The sequence below is a fragment of the Staurois parvus genome, unplaced genomic scaffold (genome assembly GCF_062004578.1).
Source record: "Staurois parvus isolate SC_StPar_1 unplaced genomic scaffold, SC_StPar_1.0 ptg000839l, whole genome shotgun sequence".
NCBI classification, from domain to species: Eukaryota; Metazoa; Chordata; class Amphibia; order Anura; family Ranidae; genus Staurois; species Staurois parvus.
Genome location: NW_028318635.1, coordinates 4,835,177 through 4,849,185, shown reverse-complemented (window position 1 = coordinate 4,849,185; position 14,009 = coordinate 4,835,177). Strand labels below are relative to the sequence as shown.

General features: G+C 40.3%; 1 protein-coding gene across 1 annotated transcript in view; it reads right to left on the bottom strand.

The window, feature by feature from the left end:
* Positions 1-14,009, bottom strand: part of ZZEF1 (zinc finger ZZ-type and EF-hand domain containing 1) — a 293,759-nt gene that overhangs the window by 201,317 nt on the left and 78,433 nt on the right. Inside the window, exons 9-13 of the mRNA XM_089655409.1 lie at positions 13,150-13,248; positions 12,175-12,266; positions 8,029-8,174; positions 3,531-3,642; positions 472-687 (exon numbers count right to left, since the gene is read on the bottom strand). Of these exons, the coding sequence (XP_089511535.1) occupies positions 472-687; positions 3,531-3,642; positions 8,029-8,174; positions 12,175-12,266; positions 13,150-13,248 (665 nt within the window). The remainder of the gene's footprint in view (positions 1-471; positions 688-3,530; positions 3,643-8,028; positions 8,175-12,174; positions 12,267-13,149; positions 13,249-14,009) is intronic.

Genomic DNA, 14,009 nt, shown 5'->3' with positions numbered 1-14,009 from the left:
CCTATTTCTTTTTTTTTTTTAAGTGACCTCTGCTCACAGCTGCATAAGGGGCATAAAGAGGTCGGGGTAGTAAAAATGCAAGGGGATATGTGAACAGAAGGTACAGAAGGAGAAATACATTGATCTTCTGGGGGGAGGGCTTGTCTGCACAAGTCTTGGCCATTGGAGGACAGGAAAGCTGTGCTTCCAGCCAAATAAAACTGATCACACTGAGATGGATCTGTTTATATACCTAGAAAATAGGGGGACTGGCAGGATCACCAGGTATTTCACACAAAGGAAGAAATACAAAGAAGAGGATACATTTTAAAACAAGCACATGATACAACAGACCTATCAGGAATGTGAAATGTTGGGGTAATATACACTTTAATCTTCATCTAGGAACTGCAGCAACATACCAGATATAATGGTTTATAATGTTCTACAAGTAAGGCATGTCTTTTTGTACCTGGGATTATGGAGACTTACCATATCATGTGCCAGCAGTTGAACAAATAGCAGAGTTTTTAGAATGAGGGTCATTCCACACACACTATCAGATGCCAACTCTTTACACTTCAGACATGTCACATTCATGTCAATCTTAGCCTCCAATGGTCTGCGGTAACCAAAAGCACTGATACCTTGCACACCTAAGCGCTCTGCAGTTTCCTCCCGTGTGCAGAGGAACTTCACCATCCAGTACTAGCAAGGAAAATTTGACACAGATTAGTACAGTGAATCAATGAAACCGTTATCAAAAATTGATACGATGAAATGTTTACAGACTTTATCCTCCATATTTCAAACATGTTCTGCAGTCCAACAATTTATTACGAAGTCAACAGAGTTCAGCATTATTAATGAAATACAGCTGTGCTCAAACGTTTACATACCCCGGGAGAAATTGTGAATTTTTGGCATTGATATTGAAAATATGACTGATCATGCCAAAAAATGCTCTTCTATTGAAGGATGATGATCATATGAAGCCATTTATTATCAAATAGTTGTTTGGCTCCTTTTTAAATCATAATGATAACAGAAATCACACAAATGGCCATCATCAAAAGTTTACATACCCTGGAATGTTTGGCCTTGGTACAGACACACAAGGTGACACGGGTTAAAATGCCAATTAGAGGTTAAAGTCCCACATCTGTGGCTTTTTAAATTGCAATTAGTGTCGGTGTATAAGTAGTCAATGAGTTTGTTAACTCTTACGTGGAAGCACTGATTAGGCTAACTACTGAGCCATGGGGATCAGAAAAGAACTGTCAAAAATCCTGCGTAACAAGGTAATGGAACTTTATAAAGATGGAAAAGCACATAAAAAGATGTCCAAAGACTTGAATATGCCAATCAGTACAGTTAAATCACCTATTAAGAAGTGGAACTTTCGGGGATCTCTTGATACCAAGCCAAGGTCAGGTAGACCAAGAAAGATTGCAGCCATAACTGACAGAAGAATTGTCCAGGATTCAAAGAAAAACCCACAGGCAACCTCAAAAGAAATACAGGCTGCTCTGGAAAAAGATGGTGTGGTTGTTTTAAGGAGTACAATACGGTGATACTTGAACAAAAATGAGCTGTTTGGTCGAGGTGCCAGAAAGAAGCTTTTACTGTACCAATACCACAAAAAAGCCTGGTTACAATATGCCTGACAACACCTTGACATGCCTAACCAGGACTTTTTGTAAAGGCTTCTTTCTGGCACCTCGACCATGCAGCTCATTTTTGTTCAAGTGTCATCATATTGTGCTCCTTCAAAACAACCACACTGTCTTTTTCCAGAGCAGCTTGTATTTTTCTTGTGGTTACCTATGGGTTTCCCTTTGTATCCCAGACAATTCTTCTGTCAGTTATGGCTGCAATCTTTCTTGGTCTACCTGTACTTGGCTTGGTATCAAGAGGTCCCTGAATTTTCTACTTCTTAGTGGAAGTGATGACTGGCATATTCAAGGCTTTGGACATCTTTTTATGTGCTTTTCCATCTTTATAACGTTCCATTAACTTGTTATGCAGGACTTTTGACAGTTCTTTTGTGATCCCCATGGCTCAGTATCTAGCCTAGCCAGTGCTTCCACGTAAGAGCTAACAAACTCATTGACTAATTACACACTGACACTAATTGCAATTTAAAAAGCCACAGGTGTGGGACATTAACCTCTAATTGGCATTTTAACTCGTGCGTGTCACCTTGTGTGTCTGTACCAAGGCCAAACATTCCAGAGTATGTAAAAGTTTGATCATGGCCATTTGGGTGATTTTTGTTATCAGTATGATTTAAAAAGGAGCCAAACAACTATTTGATAATAAATGGCTTCGTATGACCATCATCCTTCAATAAAAGAGCATTTTTTTGGCATAAACAGTCATATTTTCAATAGGAATGCCAAAATTTCACAATTTCTGCCAGGGTATGCAAACTTTTGAGCACAACTGTATCTATGATATGCAAACTAATCTAGTGATCATAAGAACTGTAAATTCTACCAAAATATTACTATGATTTGGGTCAATCTTTTTTTTTAAGTTAATACACACAATGTTTGCTTTACAAAAAATATATAATACGTTACAAATGCCCTATCGTAAGTAAGATAAAGAGAGAGCATTTCTCACTGAAATCTCAGTTTGAGCTGTAAATTTTAGCTTGAGCTATTGAGCTCCATAGACAACATACTTTCTTAAACATGTGGTAAGGAGAAACTGAAAATGCGCAAAGGGGCCCAAAGCTCGACCTATTGGACTGCTTTCATGCTGCAGCTTTTTCTGTGTGAACTTTTACTAGGTCATAGATCGCACTGGTAAAATGACCCTGCCTTTCTCACATTTGATAAAAATATCCTCATTAATATGGATATCATTTAGGCTAGCCCCATCATAATCATATTTCATCCTATATTTCATACTTCACTTTATCACACCAGTATAAAAACAAGGAAAAGTTACTGATAGGCTATGCTACCTTCTAAAAGGGTTATTGCAAGCAATGTTAAGTTACAAAGGCTCCATAAAACAGAAATTGCGCATAAGCACTTAACCACCATAATAAAAACGGGGATGGCAATGGGCATTTCCCTGTTTCATTACCACAGCCTGCTCTTTTAAAACAGGCAAACAGTTAATATATTTTTTATTAAGTATTAACTTGGATACTTGGAATAGCATTGTATATGGTCACATTTCATCAGTAAGATCTGCAGATTCACAGATTTTGGTCTCAGTAAAACCTGATTTGCTTGGCTCTAGAGAACATCTACTAATATTGTATGTCTGTGCCTTCTGGCTTTATGATATTTTGAGTGAGATTTGTGGTGTCACTACAGCACGGTTTGCTGCCTTAAGAGGAATCTGTAACTGGAGAATTACAGGTAAGGGTAACTCCATAATGGGTAAAAATAGCTGCAAAGAACGTACAGTTAGTACAGTCTATGACTAGTTCTTCTTTCATTCCACATGCTTTTTTGGGCACGGTTCACATACTCTTAAAACAGGGATTCTCCTTTAAAAATATTTAGCCAGATGCATTAGGTTGCACATACCTTGGCAGTTTTGCATTGCTGCATCCTGATATCTACTTCGTCCCATTCCTCTTCCAGCTCAAACCAGGCTACAGGATCACTCTCACTTATTTCTGTGCCAAACTGGTTAGCTCTGCGAACAAAAGAAATGAGATGTTTGTACACACCATAAATATCTTTACTCAGGAGTCCACTGAGGGACACAGCTTGATAATAAGAAATCTAGGTATATACTGCTACCTGCAGAGGAACTGGACACTAAGCATAGAAAACTGGTGGCCCTTGGGGCTATAGCACCTCCCACCTCCTCAAGAGACCAAAGAGAACGACAGCATATGAGGAGAGGAGTCCATGTCCCTCAATGAACTCCAGGAAAAGGATTTCACGTTGACTACAAACATCCTTTTCTCTATTTTCCATTGAGGGGCACAGCTTGATAAGAATCTAGGATATCCAAAAGCAGTCCAAACTGATGCATAGGCCTGATGATGAAAAGACCAAGAAACAATCACTGCCCTAGTGGAGTGGGTTTTAACAGGAAAAGAAGACACTGTATCTCACGTCTCTCACAACTCATAGGCCTGCACAATATATTATCAAAACAACTCAGAAATAGTGGATCTGGAAGCAAAAGTACCAGGCTCTCCTCGCAAGATTTCTGACAGAAGAGTGAAAAGAATTATTAGAAGAGTTGTCCAAGAGCCAAGAACCACTTGTGGAGAGCTTCAGAAATACTTAGAATTAGCAGGTACAATTGTTTCAAAGAAAACAATAAGTAATGCACTCAACCGCCGTGGCCTGTATGCACGCTCACCACGCAAGACTCCATTGCTGAAGAAAAAACATGTTGAAGCTTGTTTAAAGTTTGCTGCACATTTAGGCAAGCATGTGAAATACTGTGAGAATATATTCTGGTCAAATGAAACCAAAATTTAACTCTTTGGATGCCATAATACACACTATGTTTTTAGGTCAAATGACACTGCACATCACCCCAAAAACACCAACAGTGAAGTTTGGAGGTGGGAACACCACAGTGCGGGGCTGTGTTTCAGCACACGGCACTGGCAAACTTAATGTCATTGAACGAAGGATGAATGGAAAAAATGTACTAAGACATGCTGGATAAAAATCTGCCATCCACCAGGATGATGAAGATGAAACAAGGGTGGACATATCAGCAAGACAATGATCTCAAACAAAAGCCAAGGAAATTCTCAATTGGTTTCAAAGAAAGAAAGTAAAGCTGCTAGAATGGCCCAGCCAATCACCTGACTTGAATCCAACAGAAAATATACGGAAAGAACTAAAGATCAGAGTTCATAGAAGAGGCCCATGGAACCTTCAAGATTTGAAGACTGTGTGGGAAAATGGGCCAATTTCACACCTGTGCAATGCATGCTACTAGTTTCTCCATACCGGAGACATCTTGAAGCTGTCATTACTAAAAAGCATTTTGTACGAAGTAATAAATAAATTTCAGTTAGTGTGTTTAATACTTTTTCCCTGCATCATTCAATTTTATTACACATAATTTAATTTCTGAACTTATTTGTTTTGGTTTCTGTGTATGCATGGGTTGTTACCGACAGAGCAAAAGCACATAGTCCACACTGCTCTATGGGCGGCTGGAAGTAAACTGGCTCCGCTGTCCATGTACACCTGGCTGCCTCTGCTCCGCTCCATCCAAACAGAAGAAGACTCAGTCATCCTCCTTTTTTTTTTGGTGTGCCTGATAGGTAGGCAGGTGTAAATGGAGAAAAGTCAGTTTATACCAGTCAGTCCATAGGAATGCATGGACCATCCGTTCAGGTCTGCCAAATAAACTGATCCTGATCGGATCGCCCATGTAAAAGGGCTCTAAGAGAGAGGAGTACTTAAGGAGACGGTCATCTAGATAACCTGTCACCTGGAGTTCTGAGAAGAGGAAAGGAGACAGTAAGACCTTCGTGAATACACCGGGAGCGGATGATAGGCCAAAGTGTAGTGATATAAACTGGAAATGGCTGTTTGCTACTGCAAAGTGCAATAAACACTGATGAGGTTGATGAATGGCAATATGTAGATAGGCATATTGGATGTCTATGGATGCCAGGTATTCCTCCAGTCTCCTGGAGGCAGTTACTGACTTTGCCAATTCCAATTTTGAAATTTGAAGGTATTTGCTGAGGGATTTTAAGACCAGAATAGGACGAACATCTCCATAGGGCTCTGGCACCATGAACAGGTTTGGATAGAATCCTTAAAACCTGTCATGTGGGGTTATGGGCACAACTACTCCCTGAGACAAGAGATGGTTCAGGGCTTTCTGCAAATCTGACTGTCCTTGGGCAGTTTTTGGTTGAGAAAACAAAAAGGGGGTGAGGGGGTCAAGTTTTGCACTCTATTTTGTACCCCTTTGAAACCACCCACAGGTCTGGGATGTGACCCAGAGAGATATCAACTGTAATAGATGCCCCCCCATCCACTCTTATGAGTAAAGGCACCCCTTCATTAGAAAGAGGGCTTTGTGGTCCAAGTCTTGTGCCCAAAAAGGCTCTGAAGTTCACCGCTGTGCAGAGCAATTAGGTGCTTTGCGTTTTGAGGTGGTAGGGGGGTTTGGTCGTTGGAATCTTTTGTTGTAGAGGTAAAACCATCCCTCTTGTGACATCTTTGATAAGTTGGTCAAGTGCCTCTCCTAAAAAGATGACTGCTTTGAAAAGGCATAATATGAGGCCCTTTTTGCAGACAGCTTAAGCTAGCCAGGCTTTTAGTCACAACATTCTGCCATGCGAATGGAGATTAGAGCCATTCCGGAAATAGTCATTGAGGTTGAGTGTTGTGCAGGCCTTCACCAAAGCAAATGTTCACCTGACGTTTAGCAATGGGACTCTCTTTGGCCTTGTTCTGCCATAGCTAAGGGTGAGGGTGCACAGACCTGGACCTGTATAGCACCCTGAGACTGACTACAATGTGTCGCACTAAGTGCCAAGGTAAGCGCCCTTGCAGGATCCAGCACCTGAAGAACCTTTTACAAACATTTCCCAGTGTTGGATTTGGGTACGGCTCCCAAGGTTTTACAGAGGTTGCTCTGATCCAGATGCACTGCTCCTTTTTTTGGTATTAGAAGGCAATGAAGAAGATGAAAGAAGAATTCAAAGACAATATAAAAAAAAAATAAAGTAGTTAAGCTAATGCACGCCATAGACGGGTCGAACATCGGCCGATTTTTCGGGGGAAAAAAAATTAAAAATCAGTCGTTCGTTCAGCCGATGTTACCATGTTACCATGTTACCGATGTTACCATGAACGGTAAAAAAAAAAAAAAAATCGCCCGACAAAATCATAAAGTTCACCCCATAACTTCTGTCCCTTGCAGGTCACAAAGTTCACCCCATAACCCCATAACTTCTGTCCCTTGCAGGTCACAGCTCATACGCGGATTTTGTATCGGCCGATTTGCCCATCATTGCCAGGAAAATCATACGATTGGCAAAGTCGGCCGCGAATTTTCCAACATACCTGTGTCCTGTACAGGTTTGCAAAGGTTTGGTGCACACAAAGTGCATTTATATCTTCTGTGGATATTGAGAATTCTATTTAAAAATCAATATTTTTAAGTGTTTGACAGGGTAATACCAAAGTCTTCTCCTAGGAGTTGGATTGAGTGTTCTAAATCAGGGGATTGTAGCATTAGGGGGTGTTCTACAGTAGGCCATAGTTAGTTTTTTCCATTACTTGAGAAAGCTGCAGTTGGCATGTGTTATATTTGAGGACAAACCTATTTGCAAAAGTGTGTGTAATAGCCTTGTGTCAGTTTTCAATATTTGTGCAATTTACTGTAAATTTTTTTCACATACCTTGTGATATATAAAAAAAAAAACCTTTCATGGTTTTATAAGCAAAAATATGGCCTTTTAGTATTCTATTTCATGCATATTTTTGTACTTTGTGTATAAATACAATATAGATAAAACTACAAAAAAAAGGATGTGCAATATCTGGTTACAAATGCATAGCAAATATTAGGCAACTTGGCCACAAAAAGATTTCCACACACTTATATCTAAAAAGAGCGAGAAATGAAAAGAGAAACTATATGGATGGTTCCTATGTATTCATTGCTACATAGGGAAAGTGTTCTATTGATACATATCACTAGAACACATAAAAGAGCAAAAAAAAAACAACAGTTTTGTTAATATTTTATGAAAAATATTTTAATGAACTGTGCTCCCAATGTATTAACGTATTCTGATTTTTATGCAAGAAAGCTTTAAATGTCAGCAAAGTAAGGGATTAGACACCTTCACAGGCAAAGCGTGCGCTTCATGAAATAAATTGCACCAGAAGTGTGAAATTCTTGGCTGGGGTGCAGAAAAGCTCTGACATTTCAAGACACTGACCTCTGAAATGTAAGCAACTTCCCTCTTATTTTAGCAGCATATTACTGGATACAAGGTGCCCTGTGCTGACAAGGTCATTTTGGATTATACTTTATGGTTATAAGATTTAGTTTAAAAAATTATCAAGTCCTTACCGGTCTTTCACAAATTGTTTGAATTCAGGTACTTTCCATGTGTCAAAATGTTCAAATCTTTTAAAATGCTCTTCAGCATGGAACTTTTCTGAGCAATTGTAAGCAAACACCAAACCACATTTACTACCAATGGCACCTCTTCGGACCTTAAAAATAAAATATAAAACACAAGGTAAATTTTATCTTTAAATTCAGACCGTGCATAAAAAATATGCATTAACAAGCACTTGAAGAAACATGTGTCTTTATAATAAACTAAATTTATCAGCAGCAATGTTAAAGCCTGCCATAGGCAATGACGTGCTGAAACATTCAGTACCAATTTGTGTATTTCTGGAACCTTAGCAGCACAAACTTCCACCTTAGCAGCGCAAGGTCCATTCATACTTGTTTTCTTTTCATTGAGTAATACTTGAGTAGTTTTCTGCATAAAAAAAAGTGTTACAAAAAGAAACCCCGTTATTTATGGCTGGTTCACATGCACTGCAGTTTAGAGTGAGAAGTAGAGGAAAACTATATGGGCCCATTTACCCCAGTGTGCGTGTTCATTATCCCCCATACTGCAACACAAACAGAAGAGTGTGAATCCAGCCTCACACTATACCACCTGCCACTGCTATAACAAGGTTCCACAAATTTGTACCATTCTTTGCATGGCATTCTCAGTAATGTAAAATAAATGTAAAAGCAAGCAGAAAGTATGACACGCTTTCTTGGTAATGGCAGGAGAAAGTGGCTGGCGTTTGAGACTTAGGTGCACAGACCTTGCTACTGGATTTCTACTGGATGGCCAAACAATATGTAAATCCATAAAGTCAATTTTAGGTAGACTGCCTGCTTAACATTGTCACATTTTTTTTTTATTATGTGCAAAAAGAGGATTTTACCTGTATAATGGTTTTCTTGGAGCTCATTATAGGACTCAGGATCTTAGTATTAGATCATGGGTTATGCAGCTACCTTCAGGTGATTAGACGCTGGCAAACAAAGCTACAAGGACAGCCCTAACATAACCTATCCCACTGTCAGCAAGCCTCAGTTTTGTAGAAAGCAATAAGAAACAGTGGGGAGGGACATGTGTCCTTTAATGTACTTCAAGATGAGGATTTTACATGTAAGTCAAAAACCCTGTTTTTTAATTGTATATTATTGGACAAAGGATCTCAGTCTTAGATAATGGGATGTCCAAATGAGGGAAGGGGCAACATAGCAAATGCCAACAGGCCCAGGTAACAATAGCACGCGTTCGGCACCGCTGCCATTCAGAGAGAGCCTTCTATATTTTTATTCAATGAAAACAAGGGCAGGACATAGAGTGGGTAGATCAATGACCTGGTTAAGGTGGAAAGAAGAAAACACCTTGGGAAGAAAGGAGGCTTTAGACAAGATAACATGTAAGACACACAAGGAAGGCAACCTTGTGGATGAGAGCAGATGGGGGTATCTTTATTGGTCTGGTAGGGCAGTTTCTGAAGAATCAATAAAATCAAGTCGAGGTACCAAAGTGAAACTGGGACGCATACAATGGGAACAATGTGAGCGACACCCAGCACATAGGCTTTCATCAATGCAGTGAAAAAAAACAAACAGTGTTTGGAAAAGAATGGCTAGGGTCAAAATTTGACCCGTTATGGTCGATGCAAGAAGACAATATTCTAGTTTTTAGGAGCAATGGAATGACTACATCCAATAGGTCTCTGTCCTTCAGGACCTGTGCTTCAATAGCCAGGCCATTAAGGCCAGCAATCAAGAAGCAGGATGGTGGGCCTTAAACATGGCCCTGGACCTGTATAACACCCTGTGGCTAACTCATCGTGTTGCATTACTTGCCTAGGTGAGCATCAAACACAGGATCCAGTTTCTTAAGCAACATTTCATTCTATGCATGAAGGTAAAAAACCTTCTGGGTGCAGTGACCCCCCAATCCTCCTTACCTGTGCCCCCTCCAATGCAATAAGGTTCTCGACAGCCTCTGCTGTCTGGGGACAGGAGCCCACTTGCTCCCACTGCTGCCAATCACAGCCAGTTCTCCAATGAGGAAAGAGTGGGGGCAGGGCCGAGCCACGGCTCTATGTGTCTTATGGAAGCATAGAGCAGTGGCTTGGGAAAAGCACATAGTGGTGCCCCCAGGGCAAGAGCTTTCCCTGGGGGCACTGCTCAAGGGGGAGGAGCCAGGTGGGGGACCCAAAAAGAAGAGGATCAGGGCTGCTCTGTGCAGAACCACTGCACAGAGCAGGTAAGTAACAAAGCTTGCTATTAAAACAAAAAAAAAAGCATTAATGTCACTTTAAGTAAATGTTTGCCTTGCTTGAGAGCAACACATGTAAATGTATTTTACATAGCATCCTTTAATATCTGTAAGAAGCTATGGTACTGTATGATAGAGTCCTATAGAACTGTGCAAAATACTGTAAATGACCACAAATGAAAACGGGACAATCGTAAGGGCACCATTTAGACAGGCAGGTACATTTTCTGGAAGGACAGACCACAAGCGGAATTGAACTATTATTGTTTTATTGAACTATGGCGACATGCTGGCTTAGATGCTGACCACTACATCACCAAGAACAGGAAACGGATTCTGTTATTGTATTATCACTCTAGTAGTAAAAGGATAAATCTAATGCTTTTTGTTGAGCTCTAGACATTGGCGAGATGTAATTAACATTACTCTCTGTGCTCTGTGAAGGTACTGTATATGTGAATGACTTTATACATGATAGTGATTAGTCTTTTGAGGCTGTTTTGAAGGTGGGGGAGGTAAGGATATAACAGCTATTGTTTACACCAGGGGCGCTCAACCTTTTAAAGAGCGAGAGCCACTTAAGTGATTTGGTAACTGGTCCTGGGTGACAACTAAATGGGTCAGAATTTTGAATTTTTTATTTTGAATAACATCATAAACATTTTCCTCCTGCAACTGCTGAATGCTGGCAGGAGGGAAAGGAGGAGAATCTGGATTTCTGCAGTTGCAGGAGGAAGATGGAGATGATTGGTTCCTGTATATACCGCCTCTGTTGTCCAAGTGTAAAACAGAATCTGATAGGGGGGCTACACGGGCCCCCTGGAGCATGGGGCAGGGTCGCCATTCTGACCCCTGGTACTACACCAGTGGTTTGGAGGTGTGGTAAAAACACGCCTGAACTATGGGGATTTACCACTCTCAAACCACAAATGTAAATGAGCCCCTACTGTCCTCAGCTTCCTATAAGGCTGCATTCACACTGATGCGCTGCAGTTTACCTGCACCATGGGTGCATTGCAGTGCACCTGCAGCTTTCATGCAGGTTTCCTCTGCTTTGCCACAGACTTCTATTATATCTTACAAGTGTGGTGCACTTTCTGAAAACGCACCAATACTCCTGCATTCAGGATTTTTGGTGCTCTTTCAGAAAGCGCATCAAACCCGCAGGATATCATGGAAGTCTATGGCTCAGTGTAGTTAACCCACAGGAAAACTGCAGGTGCACTGCTCTACACCTGTGGATCAGTGTGAAAGTAGTCTAATAATTATTTTTTAAGAGTGCTAATATGCCTATTGCAAATGTGCAGTGTATGTGATGTTTCATACACTGACATTTTCCTCTATCAGCATCATTCTAATGGCTGCTAGAAAGGTCCCAGGTGAAGTGTGCTTGCTATCAACTCCACCTGGTACAGAAGCTGGCGCTACAGTGGAAGCATTGGCTTATGCGTCTCCTTCTTCCTCCGCTGCCGGCACTGGCTCCATGGACTCTGATGCTCTGGGATGGCAAGTCAGCAAATCATTGATTGTGATCTGGGCTTGCCAATCTGCCATTCCAGAACATGAGGTTGTGGGCAACGGGTTCAGCACCCTTGGTTTACATATACCTAATTTTTTTTTGTCAAAATAACAAAACCTTTAATAAAAAAATCATTCGAATGGGAGGAATTTACTGACAGAGCAGACAAAATCTGGAGCAGCTATGCATGGCAACCAGCCAGCTTCTAACTTTCATTTTCAAAACTTAACCAAACAAGCCGAAGTAAGAAGATGATTGGTTAATTATGCAGAGCTGCTCCAGATTCTGTCTGTTCAAGTTTCATTAAACTACTAACACTGAGTTCAGTTATGTTTATGCTTTTTGGTTTCTGTACAGCTTATGACAAAAGTACACTTACCCTTATCCTCATCTGTGTAACCTGGAAGGCTGACTCAGTGCCTGAAGAAAGGATTATGCTTGCCCTGGTTTTTCCAGTTTCTGTCAGGAAGCCTTTAGGTAACAAAATACGTATTTGGACAGACAATCAGAATGCTGGTAACTATCTTCTTTAAATGCACAATATACATTGAAAATAAGAGTAACCTAATTTTTCACATGTCTAGATCAAAAGGTATTATGGCATAGGATGCCAAACAGTGATACAGTTTTTGGATGAATAAACATAACCCTAGTTGTACTGAACTCAATTAAGACCCAAAGGTTTCAGAAGAACAACACAGTCAAAATTGGCTAAAGCAATATATTTCCGGTTCCAACAAAAATGGATAACCTTCTCTGGATCTGAAGAATGCTAAATAAACATTGCTTTTAATCATATAAAGGTAAATAGTGTTCATTTACGAAACATCTATGATATATCCCATTGCTTCTCTGCTTTAACACATGAAAGCAAAGAAAAAAATGAAGCAAAAGATGAATGGAAATTATATTAACCTGTACTTAGATCAACAATGAAAATAGAGACTTTAAGATGACCATAGAAGGGTAACAATTTGGCCAGTTCACTACAACCAGTCTGCTACAGCTGCCTGCAGTGTTCATTTTATTCTGATGTCGGGAAAACCTCCCACTGTCAGAATCCAATAGCACAGCAGGAAGGATTCCCCCATCAACACTGAAGAAAATTGCATAATCTATGTCCATTCTTAAAAGGGTAAAAATCAAATTTTAAGATAAGATTCGAAATTCCAATTATCAAATAACAATGGGATTCTGCTGCCTGTGTAAGCACTGGTTTACTAAAGTCTCACTTATAAAAATGATCAGTAGACAAATCACTTTTTAGGTTTTCATTTTTAACAAAGAAACCTTCAAGAATGAATAAAAGAAAAAAAGGCATGTGTAACATTCAAATGTAAAAAGCTGCACACACCATCTCCTGTCCAAGGTTCCACCAGTAAGTTTTCTGGTCCCGATTTATCTTCCTTGCCTTTGACATCACACGCTATTAGAGTAAACTGCAGTGGTCTTCCTGGAATAAAAACGGATGTGAATTATTAACAAAGCATACATTTAGACACCAAAATAAATTGTTCACTTTTTCTGAAAAGTCTAAGTTTGCTTCAACCTAATCATGAAACCACACAATAGTAATAATATAGAACTTACAACCCCAATTCCATAAAAGTTGGAAAGCTGTATAAAATCTACATAAAAACAGAATGCAATAGTTTGCATATGTCATAAACCCATATTTTATTTACAATAGAAAACCTATAACATTTTTAAACTGAGAAAATGTTCCCTCATGCCTACCCTTCTTCCAGACTCTCTGAGAAAAATGTTGTATCCGTTGCCTTCATAGCTGCAGCCCACTCCAGTTTGGGGAAGACCCCCACATCCTATTTTAATCACTTGGTTATGTTACTGCTGGGTGTTCCAATGAGGTCACTCCTACACTTTTAGTTATCTATAACTGATGCTGTATTTCTTGATGGTTTGGAGCTCTTGAAGGGGTCACCTCAGATATGTGTGCCTCAATGTACTTTGCTGCTCTGTGAGTGCCGTATATTTTAAAGCGGAGCTCCATCCAAAAGGGGAAGTACCACTTTAAAGACTGGTCCCCTGCTCCCCATTAAGGAGTGGCACCTTTGGGGAACAAGGGGGGAGCAGGTAACCCAAAAATGCCAGGTACCCACTCCCACTTCGATCGCCTAGGCCAGTGGTCTCCAAACTGTGGCTTGGGGGCCAGTTGCGGCCATTTGCTTCCTTTTTATCTGGCCCTTGGGGCAT